General features: G+C 37.6%; 1 protein-coding gene across 4 annotated transcripts in view; it reads right to left on the bottom strand.

Moving 5' to 3' along the window:
* The window catches only part of ROBO4 (roundabout guidance receptor 4), a 1,497,877-nt gene that overhangs the window by 982,078 nt on the left and 503,250 nt on the right, over positions 1-12,549 (bottom strand). For all 4 annotated transcript variants that reach the window (XM_044081194.1, XM_044081193.1, XM_044081195.1 and 1 more), the window contains one exon: positions 185-305. In XM_044081194.1, coding sequence (XP_043937129.1) covers positions 185-305 — 121 coding nt within the window. The remainder of the gene's footprint in view (positions 1-184; positions 306-12,549) is intronic.

The raw sequence follows: 12,549 nt of genomic DNA on the forward strand, positions 1-12,549 counted from the left end.
GCTTTAAAAACAATTTCTTTATACTGTTACTGTTTACTTTTATTTTTACATGCTCTTGCTTATGATATTTGCTCACTCTTCTATTTGTTTTAACTGGTTCTTTTATTGTTGTGCTTGTTTTTATCATTCACTTTTTGTTTTTAATTTGTACAGTACATAAAGTAAGGTATTTGAAGACACTTACCGAGCACTGAGATCCGGGCACCTCTGCTCTCACGTTGGCCTACTTGGTTGGAGGCCACACAGATGACCACTCCAGCATCACTCTTCTGTACACTGGGAATCAGCAACTTTGTATCACTGATCTGAAACAACAGTATAAAGCAAGGTAGAGCTAAGTAAAACAGAGTGCAAATGATTCCAAACTGCTACTGAGAAATGTGTCCTGGACAAGATGTACATGCAGCAATCCTTTATGTCCACAGGAGGTGCACTAACTTGTAAGCAGCTTTACACTGATAAGAACCTGCACAGTAACATATGGCTAATTTTTAATTATAATCTAAGCCTGAAAAGCCATAACTGGAATCATACCTCTCAAGTGTACCTCATTATGGGGAATGTATCTCATTTGAGGTCTTAAAAAGTTCATGTTCCTTGAAGTTCCACATTGAAAGGATCTGTCACTCATTCAGTGTTAGGATTTGTTTTAATGGATATTCATGGTAAACAAAAATGAATCATATAAAAACATTTTTTAATGAATTAATGAGTAAAAGTGGCATATATTAACCATCCTAGGACACTCCTAGTCGAAGTTGTTGGTAAGTCATGAGTATGTGTTCCACATTTTGCCCATTTGTTCCACATTATGAGGGCTTGTATTCCTCATTTTGAAGATGGAAGGTTGAGAGCTATGATTGGAATAATTGTCTAAATTAGCAAAGCCAGTTACATACCCATGCAAGGATGTGTAGAGAGGCCTGCTCCTCTTGGTGCTTTTGTGCTGTCCTAGCCTTTTCCCTAGATTAGTGCACTGCACCATTTCAGACCTTGGTATATTTGTACTCACAGACCCACTAGCCATAAGAGGCATAGGCAAAGATGAACTTTTTTCTGTAGTGTTTCAGAGTCAGGATCTTAATGGGATTTAAGACTGTTATGTGCCTGTACATGGTTGGCATTTTCTCTCTAGTTTACATGTACCAATGTGTCACATATGCTACTTATTGCCATCCTATAAGTCGGCTTCATTAGTCCCAGTCTCAAGTCCATTCCTCATGAAAAACTATCTGTGACTGACAAACTGGGGCTGATCGCACACCCTTTCCTTGAGCAGAAGACCAGTTCATCTGTACCACAAGATTATTCCATCAACCTTAATCAGATTTTTAATGACATACTTAGTCCTGTCCATTTAGCTGCTTCCATACTGCTCAACTTCTAAGGGCAACAGATGTTGCCAATGCCAAAAGTAAGTGGCATGCTGGAGCAAAGACCCAAAATCAAGGACAGATTTTCAATATTAGTGTTATAAACTTAGAAATTTGATAGAATAATAGCTTTTCTATCAGCATGCATTTTCTGAAGGCAATGAAGCTTGAATCCCAAATATATGCCACTGTTTAGCGACTTCCATTCTCAGTGAATTTTAAGCAAACCATACATTTTATAAATAAAAATATGAGGCAAAACTCTGGGCATTCTGCAAAAATCTGGACAGTTGAGAGAGATGCCTACTTCCCAATGACAGAAGTTGATCCCTTTTAATTTTCCTGCTCTCAGCTAGCATACATTTGCCGCCTGTCTAATTGCCACCTGTCAAGTGACACAAGTCCTTCTGCTTGCCTACAAGTGCTGCAGCTATTAAGCTCCCCTTTTCCCCTTACCCGATCTTTAATGTTATAAACTCACTTCCTGTCATTTTATCAGGTTTCCCACAGCATATTTCCAGACGCTGTAACGTTTGCAGTTTTCCCATGAGAGTTCCACATTCTATCACTTTACCAGCTAACAAGAGATGGAGTCTAGCATCCTGTCACTTTATTGCGTCTCATATCCACTGTCTCACACCTTGTCATTTGTAAGTTCTTCCACAGAACAAGTAAAAAATCACCACTCACAAGGATGAAGTTCCTCAGATAAAGCAAACACTGAATAATCCAACAAAATTTTCTTGAGACACACCACGGCTAATAAAAGCGAACCGTTTAATCAAAGCATAAACATAAAAAACATAAGAACAATCAAGTTCAGTTAGCGCTTTCATATTTCTCAAAATGCTTCCTCAGACTGTTAACAAAACATCCAAAGTCAAACATTTTAAATCTGAACTCATTAACTTCTAGCCAATCAGTATATAGGCTGATCATTTTAAAAAAACCTTATAAGAACTTTTTAAAGAAATTTTTCACAACAATTTATCATCAAACGATAAAACTATATATAAAACAAGAAATGTATCAAATACCATACAATACAAGAAAATGCTATAAAAATGTATATAAATATATATATATATATATATAACAATATACATAAAGAATATATATAAAAACATGCTTAAATCTGTTAATGCATATGAATATGCAAAAATATATAGTAATAATGCATGGCACAATATACGAGTGTATCACTAACAACACTTTAGTACAATTGATAACTAAGAGTCTAAGAACTACATCTATAGCAAACTTAATATGTCACTATCTACTCTGTCTAATGTTTACAGTCTCTAGCTGCCAAGAACGGTTTAAGAGAAATTATATCATTTAAGCCAGTTGACTTATCCGCCTGCAGTTTCATTATCCATCTGGCTTGTCTTTGTTCTGTATAATTTTTGTGGTTTCCTAGCCTGTTGTTTTTCCCTACTATCTCTATCACAGTGAATTTAAAGCTATGTGTGGTGCCTAAAGTAATGACATGTTTGGCTATAGTGTTGCTTTCATCTTCTTTTGTGATTGCATATATATGTTCACGTACTTGTTCATGTAGACTCCTGTTGGTGTTTCCAACATAGAAACATATGCATGCAGTGCAGGTTGCTATATACACCACATCCCTGCTCTTACAATTAGCATACAGATCTAAATTATGTCTCCATCCTGTGTCAGGATGTATGAAACAATCACTGCCTGACATATAGTTGCATTGGTTGCATGACCTGCATGCAAACATCCCTTTCCTATCAGAGATATTTAATGATGGTTTAACATTTCCATAGCATAACATTCTTTTCAAAGTTTTTGTATTCCTATAGGCATAGCTTGGTTTCGATCCTACTATTTGCTGAATTTTTGTGTCTACTGTAAGAATGTTCCAATTTTTTGAAAAATATCCGATTCTCATATTATATACTTCAAATATATGTGTAAATTTTGCAAATGTAACTGTCAATGCACATATTTCACTTCGGAGCTTTTCTCCTCGGGCCTCCCTTGAAAATGGTTACTAGCCAGACGAACTATCCCAGTAAACAAATAATTAATAAATACATTTTATTTATTAGTATACTCATATGTTGCACATTTATCCCTGTTCCAGTATCACAAATTGACTATCTATGCCTTTCTCAGTTTTGTACAGTTCAGGTCCAACTCTTTCTGTTTTCTGTACCCCACCTATTCTGGGAGTTCATTCCAAATTCCTACAGCCTTGTCAATGAAGAAGCATTTCCTACTGCACAAAAAAAATTACTATGTCCTTCCATGCTTTCTTACTCCCCCTTCCCTTTCCCTTACATGTTCTATGCATGGCCTTGTGCTTTACTGTCTGCTCTCTAGTGACTGCATTTATAGTTCACTTTACCTCTCCTGGTAACACTTTCTTCAGTCTTCTGACCATCCTGCTCACATCATTTGAAACTTCTCCAACACTTTAGAGGCCCTTCCCTCTCTAATGTTTCAAGAATGTTCAGTGGACACCACAAGCAGCCTCACTGGTGCCTTACAAAGAGGAAACATCATCTCTCTGTAATTTGTACTCCATCATTCTTGCTAAGGAGTTTAGTTTTCTGTTGCCTTATCTACTCTCAGGGGTGGCTCGTGGCATCGGACTGCCGGACTGCAGCCCCCACAGCTAAAAAGAAGAAAATGTAAAAAAAAAAAAATACCTTTTCTTGTGTGACAGTAATCACAGTAGCAGATGTTTTTTTTTTGTTTAAAATGCGAAATTCGAGTCCGTGACTCGGACGTACGCGCATGCGCACTTTAACCGCCTCGGGTTGCGGCGGTTTTAAATAGATTTTTTTGTTTGTTTTTATTGCAGCCTGGTGGAGTAATGAAGGCATCATTGTGATGCCCAGAAGTCTATGCCATTCCAAACCGCATAGAATTGGAAGGGGCTCGGACTGCGATGTCCGCAGGCACGTCATGACGTGCTTGCTGGGCTAAATGCTGCTGATTGGTTGTCGCTCTCTTCCCGGGCTTTATGTGCTGGGAAAAGAGCGAGAATCAATCAGTCAGTTGTGGGCTTGTGGAATGTGGATTGATTCGTGACTGTGATTAAGCAAGGAGTCCGATTTTTATTAATAATTTAATTTGGCATTGGATTTTAATTTTTTTTTATTTGGTGGTAATATCTGTGCTGTGCAGCCTGTGCTAGCCTGAATGAAGAACGGAAGAAGAAAGAAGAAGAAAGAAAAGAAGTTAGAAGAAGAACAGAGTGAAGGTGGTGCAGAAGTAAAGTAAGTATTAGTTTTAAAAAAGGAACAAGTGATTAAATCACAGTGATGCTGGCATTTCTTATGCAGATTAATAGTCTAATTGTTTGTATTATTTTTAATTAATCTATGTCAGAATAGTTTACCCCTGAAAAGCTTTGTAATAATTATGCATAATCAGTCAGTCATAGGTCTAGCTACTCTCAGTCCAGAGGCTATCAATGCACTGTGAAATTATTTTTTTCATATATTGTATTCTTGTAAAAGTACATGGCATGTGTTTAATAATAGTGTTAAACAGCATTAAACTTTGTTTCCAGGACTTCTTGGGATATTGACTTTATAATCAACCTTTGTTTCCTGGCCTTCTTTGTTTCTATGGCTTCTTCTGAAACTGACTGTGTAATAATCTACAATCAGTAAAAAATGCTCTGAATGCAGGTAGTAAAAACAGTGGCTAGTGATAAAATCAACTACACCTGCAATAACACATAGGTTTACACCTGTTGAACAGGTAACTGTTAATGAAATGGACATGATATGGACACTATCAGTTATTAACATTTGTTAACAGTAGACTGACCCACACTATCTAAAGCTTTGGTGCAAGGAATTATCCTTTGATCCAGATTCATTTGGATTAGTTCTGTGAGCCACATGAATCTGTATCTCCCCAATATGCTCACCAAAAAAATGTTCAAGGTGTCTGAAAAAAATCTGATGAGTTGAGATAAAACTTTTTTTAACAACTTGTTTGGTGCCCCTGCCAACCACCATGTGTTATGTATTGTTGCCTGTATCAAGGCTTCACAGGAAGGCAGACAGCAGGTTAAAACATTCTGGTACATGCTCATCCTGACAATGATGGAGGCTTTTTTCCCTTCTGTCTGTTAACTTCCCACATGCATGTCATACAGAGGTAGCCCTGAAATCCATGTGCACTCTAGATATGCTCTGACCTCCTGTCTCTCTGTCTTTCTGTCTCCATCACATTTGTGGACTAGAGCTAGAGTCCTCATTCTCAGCCTCCACTCCACTGAGGGTTGTAGCCAGGCAGGAACATCACATTCCCATCCTGTCCTCATGCAGCTCCTACAGAGACCAGGCCTACCGTTCAGACCTGTGTCCCCGTGAATCACAGTCAGGATCCCACCACTCTGCTCCACAGAGCTGCTAAATGGATAGACTTTGGCTTATGTATTCATCTTTGTAAAATGTTCTGGATCTGTAGTTGCCAACATCGAAGTGTCCTTTATGAACTTCCCCTTCTAGGTCCACTGTTGTTTGCTCCAGAAACTGAATAACCACTGAAAATGGTGAAGGAGAAAAGACAGTCCCTTTTGGATGCAGGTGTTTAGTTTCACCTTCCACAGAGTACCTACAGTATGCTGCAGATGAGTTAGTAGATACCATGGTTCTACAACTTGAATGCAGAACAACATGTTTACTAATTGCCAGGACCAGTCCAAGTCTTTGGTTCAGCAAAGAAGCTGGGACCATTCCTCTCAATTTCTTGGCACATGAAATCTATACAAAGCTTAAAACAATGTGGGGTAAAAGGCAAAAAAATAGGGAAAGATTTTAAATATTTCTCTTAGAAAGTTGCTGGGATAACAGGTTTTGTGTTAGCATTTTTTGTAGGAAGAAATGCCAGAACACCACAAATTATATGAGGAACAGATCAAAAATATGAGGCAAAAATATAGACATTCAGTGAAAATCTCTACATATGAGAGGTATGGCTGGGACAGAGTTGATAGTTCTTATTTCAGTGGAATTGTGTGCATCTCCACACAAGCTTATAACAATTCCCATCTCCTTAAAGGGATGGTTATGGGAATATGATGTCTAGCTCAGTGTTGCTTCAGCTTTACTACTGGACCACAGACAGTGAGCTTAATAAACCAAGGTTATCACCTATTCTTTTGTACTATTCCTGTTCTGCATGTTATCACTGACATCCTTCCACACCAGGAAAAAAACATGCAAGTAAAAAAAAGAGCTTAACCTCCTGAAAAAAAGAAGCATCTCATTGGTCTTACAAGATCAGTACAGACTCAGATAATATTCTAGATTATTTTAAGTACCAAAGAAATCAAGGGACCTAATACACATTCTAGATCCAAGCAGTCTCATCATCTTCATTCGCAGTACGTCTTTCCACACTGACACGTAAATAGCTTCTGCAGAGATCAGTTGTAGTTTTTGGACTCTTGAGATGCTCACCTACAGATCAGGATAATGAAGTAGTCTAGAAGGTGCCTGTATATTTTTATTAGGGCCAGGCAGCAGGTATATTCAACCTTATGTTGTCACTTGGTACATTCAGTAGGATTATATTTGTGGGACCAAATCCCTAAGGATGTACAGAGACAGAATAATTCCTTACATAAATTATTTGTCCTGGTTTTCTGACTCCCCAGCTGGTCTCATTGAACAGAGGGAGTATCTACAGCCACACTTTTAGTATGACTGTAAACTTTGCAAAGTTCCATCTAAAACTGTCTTGTCAGGCTGCATTCTTAGATAGTTTCCTGGATACCAGGATCTGTAGGGACTCTTTACTCTTAAAATGATTACCAGATTTACTATCAACTTTTCATCTTTTGCATGCCCCCAGAGTGATTGCTATCCACTGCTTTAGGTTCCTGGTCATGATGGTAGCCTCCACTCCAACAATGCTTCATGTTGCATGCAATGAGTGCTCGCCACTGGACATTGACAGTTTAATGATTACAAGTTACAAGAAATGGACTCAATGGCTGTGCCAATCAAGATATTTGTGGATCTCCCATTTCAGTCTGTGAGTAGATAAGCTGTAGTCATCGTGTGTGTGTGTGTGTGTAAAATGCCCCAGTTACTATATACTGGTGGCTAGAGAACAAATGGTGTTGGGTAGAGATACTCAGGCTTTAACCCTGTACCTTGTATGCAGGTGTTAAGGACCTGAATTCCCTACCCACCACCATTTGTAAAAAAAATTCAGATTTTTGCCTCATATTTGATCTGATCTGTTCCTCATAATATCTGTGGTTTCTAAATGTTGTAATGCTTGATATTTGATGGTGCAGTGGTAGTATTGTTGCTTTATGGCTGTAGGTTCTCGGGTTTGATGCTTGGCTGGGGTGCCTTCTGTGTGGGGTCTGCATCTTCTCCTTGTGTTTGTGTGGGTTTGCTTTTGTGTCCTCCCATGTTATAAAGACATGTCTGCATTATTTCTTCCTGGGCCTCTGCTGAAAATTGTTTTTTTGTTCCAAGTCAGATTGTCCTGATTAACAAATGTTAAATAAAATTGACAAGCATTTGAATTTCAGACTTCATATTCTTCAGAAAATACATAGTAACACAACCTTTTATTCTAGCAATTTTCTAAGTTTATAAGATGAATATTTGAAATTTGTCCTTATTTTTGGGACTGTATTACCCCATTATTGGCTTTGTCCAGTTTTTTTGTGCTAAGGTAGACAACTATGGCAAGAACTGAATTCACTGAATATGTCTGAGGGCTGTATTCCCTCATTACTGGGTTTGTCCAGGTGTTTTGTGCTAAGAGGTTGACAGCTATGGTGAGAACTCAATTCATTAAATGATAGCCATTTAAGTTTCAGTCTTCCTCTCTTTCACAAAGCAGCTGATATGGTGTCGTGGTATGTTGCTCTGACTGTTTTGCACAGGGACCTTGGCAGTAAAATGTATGGTGGTAACACAGCATTTTTCTTTCACAAAGCAGGTGATTTGGCATAGTGGTATGTTGCTCTGACTCTTTTGCACAGGGACCTTGGCAGTAAAATGTATGGTGGTAACACAGCGTTTTCTACAACTTTCCAAGATTATACAAGCAATGTTTAATATGTCCCTGGTTTTTGGCCTTTTGAGCCCCAATAAATTTGGCTTTTTCCAGATTTCTTGTGCTGCGAAGTTGAGATGCAGTTCAGTATTGAATAGATTTTACAAGGAGCTGAGAGCTGCAGGGGAAGAGAAGTTTAGTGCTGCTTATGGAAAGTCAGCTTGCAATGTTAATAGTACAACAGGTTCTGTACTTGCCTTTTAATGCAGAAGGTTGTTGGTTCTACTCCCACAAGGGGTGAATGCTGCTGTACTGAAAAAGTTAAGATACTAACTATGAGCTTGCTATCTGTTTGCCATCCATTTTCTATTGCAATATTACTAGCTTATCATTTTTAATGTAATATAGGCAATTTATTCCTCAGGGGCATCAGACACTTTATTTTTCGATGAAACCATGAAATATAAAGGTTTTTTGCTAGCAGCAACCTCTTCACTAGTTACAGATTTATTTAATGTGGAATTATTTAGATGACTTTTTTACTTCAGAGATTGTGCATATTTACTGATAATGGTGGACTATAGAATTGTGCATATTTACCGATAATGGTGGACTGTAGAAGTTTGAGTAGACTTTTAGGATGGAAATGTTCTGAATTGGGCAGTTTTGTCATTATTGGTGCATGCATTTTGTTTCATTGTTTACTGGAAAAATGTTCAAAACAATAGGAAGGTGTATCAAAGTGCACATGTATGTTTCATATGCAAGAGGCCTATGATTTGAAAACAGCCCAGAATTAATCTTTATCTACCACTGGTAAAATTAATTTTCTTTGAATGTCGGTTTCAATGCTGTTTCAATGAATGTGAGTTTCAAGGGCAGAGAAGTTTTAATGCTAAGTTTGTTTAGCAGATGTCTTAGTGTTTGTGCTGTAAAATGCAAAATAAAACTTTCAAATGAAGTCCAAATCATCATATTAGTAAATCCGTATGCACATTAGTGTTTATGGTAAATGGAGTGAAATAGCCAAGTAATGGATCATTGGAATGGCTGCAGGAGGAGGCTCCATTCGACCATGATTTTGTGAGGGGGAAAGGCGGCAAACTTGAGACAGCCCCAGCTGAACTATACCTCCCAACTGTCCAGATTTTCAAAGAATGAATAGATTTTTGCTTCTTATTTTTGGTTTGTTCCTCATAAAATTTGTGGCAAATCATTTAGGAATTAAGTCACTAAATAATGACACACGGAGTTTCAGACTTCATAATCAATGCATGCTAAAGTAAGACTTTTTCTATCAACTGTCTCAGTCTATACAAGAGCAATTTTTAGTGTACTGTTTATATGTTCCAATATATTTGGCCTTGTCCAGATTTATTGCATTAACAGGTTGAGAGGTACATGCAAATAAATTGCTTTATAGAATTAGGCATAGCCAAACCTCTGAACTGTCCCTGATTTTGGCTCAAAATGTTGCTCGTCCCCTAATAATCCCTCTGCAAAATAGCAATTTTGGAAGAAAACATGGAGGGTTTACAATTAAGAAATAACTGTAATCATAGTTATAGATTACTTTTATTTCAGAAATGCATGTAAATTTTTTTATTTTGTCAGCTGCTCAAGTTAGCAGTATTAATATTAAAGTGTCCCTTCTTTGACAGGTTCCCAGCTGTATTGTGTGGCTGTTTTATATTTTTATATCACATTTTTGGTCCATTTTTCATAAAATTGTGTTTTTTTGGCAAATTAGTGACAAATCATTAAAGACTGAAGTTAGAAAATAATGACAGACATTTGAGTTTCAGATTTCATATCATTTAGAAAATTCATACTAATGCAAGACCTATTCTATTATCTATCTAAGTTTATAAGAGCAATATTTTTAAAAATTGTCCTTGTTTTTGGGCCTTTGTCCCACTTCTTTGTATGGCTTTGCCCAGATTTCTTGCTCAGAGGTTGAGAGGTATGACAAATGTGTCAGGGTCATCACAGTCAGCCAGAGACATTTCAAATTGTGACATACTTGTTGCACCCCACTCCCCCATGTAGTGACTCTGGATGTGTCGAAGCAAGTCAAGGAGTAGTTATGCAGTGTAAATGTGCAGGGTATCCCCCCATCCAAGGTAGTGTAAATGTGCAGGGTATCCCCCCATCCAAGGTAGACACAAGTACTAGAGTGGCTTTTCATCTGTCCTTGATTTTTGCAGAATGGTCTGGTTTCTGTCATATTTTTTGTACTGTTGATTTATGCTTATTACTCAAAGTACCTGTTGCTCTATGTTTAAGTAGAAATACTTTAATGACCATCAGGTAAGCTTGGCTGAGATTGTAAGATGCAAGTAAGCTTTAATAAGCATACTGTTAAAGAATTGCCAACATTGAAAGCCTTTCTGTTGCCATGTAGAGAATACTTAACTAATGTATAAGTTTTGGGTATTGAAATGCACATGACAGTATTTGTAATAAAGGACAGGATTACATCATTTTAAGAAGCACATTACACTTGGAGACTTCCAGTCATCTCTGCAGTTTTACCCGTAAACTAAACAGAATGCCAATCGTGTGGTCCATAACCTGTACAGTAATCCTTTTAAGCAATGTATCTTGAGCTTATTTCTTGTTTGCTTTTCATTTTTTACTTTGATCATGTTTTCCCCATGAAACAAGTAGATAGTTGTCAGGCAGCAGGTCTTTTTTTGGATAAGGAACATTTTTACAAGTGGGGGCATCAGAGATTTCTACTTTCAGCATGTTACTTGGTACTTTAATAAAGCTGAATATAAATTATAATTAGAACTACAGTGCAAGAAGTGGTTTGAGTTGAGCGCTGCTTGTTTTTCTTATACTAGATTTTGACTGGCATTCCATTAATGTAAAGTAATTTATTTTTCATGCCTCACAACCTTTTTGTTTCCATCCAGATATTAAGTAAGCTGTCATGCAGCCAATGCATTGAAATATTTTTATTCTTCTACACTTCATTTTGTCTTGATTGGACTCTCATAATGACGGTTTGGCACCCACGGCAGTGTATTTAGTTAGTTTTTTGTGGTTTCGAACATAGCTCCTCCCCTTTCTAGTTGGCCACACCCTTCCCATTGACCCCACCCATTCAGCTGTCTCCTGCAGCCCCCCTTTGATTTGAAGTCACCAGCCGCCACTGTTTCATTTCTGGTGGCACATTGCCCCAGTAGCTATCACCCCACAATCTTTTTAATGGCTTATTAATTAGCCAGTCTCAGCTCAAATGCATTTCCCAGATGACTGCTTCCCAGAGAAAGTTGGTCAGTGTCAGCTCTCAGTTGCTGTCTGTAATCCTGTTTTTTGGTACTCAAAATCATTTTTCAGGCTGGCTACACATTGCCTACTACTTGTCCCAGGTTGGTAACATCCTCAGGTTTATTTTGTTCCACAACCTCTATGTTATTATGTCTGAAGCTTGCATTCAGAAAGCAGATCTCAGAACGAAGTACTGTTCTGCACCATACCTCTCAACTGTCCAGATTTTTGCTTCACATTTTTGGTCTGTTCCCCATAACATTTGTGCTTTTCTGGATTTTTGTGGCAAATCAGTGAGGACTGAATTCAGTAAACAATGACAGACATTTGAGCTTCAGACTTCACATCCTTCAGAAAATGCATGGTAACACAAAACCTTTTATTCTAGCAACTTTCTAAGTTTATAACGGTAATATTTTAAATTTATCCCTATTTTTGTGGGTTTGTTCCCCCATTATTTTTGGCTTTGTCCAGATTTTTTGTGCTAAGAGGTTGAGAGCTATGTTCTGTACTGACAATGACCTCTCCGATTCCTCATGGTTCCTTCTGCCAAATCATTTTTTTTTCACATAAAACACAGTACACTGACATGCTACATATGTTTGATCATTTTTCTCACTACTTGAAGTTTATGATGAAATTCTGAGTACCATATCTATGACCTTCAGAACAGTAAGACTGAAAGTGAGAATATGGGGAATACATATATAGTAAATCTGATGTAATGATGCCTTGGAGTATTCCAGTACTCCAAAATAGAGCGATGTTATACTTGTGTATATAAGGAGCTAGGGTTAGGGGAGTACAGTTCCTCACATTGTTTGGTGCAGAGGAACCTCCTTGCAAAAAGCTTTAGTGATATTATGTTCATAGAGTGATAGGT

This window comes from Protopterus annectens, chromosome 8.part0 (genome assembly GCF_019279795.1).
Source record: "Protopterus annectens isolate FY-2018-M chromosome 8.part0, PAN1.0, whole genome shotgun sequence".
Lineage (NCBI taxonomy): Eukaryota > Metazoa > Chordata > Ceratodontiformes > Protopteridae > Protopterus > Protopterus annectens.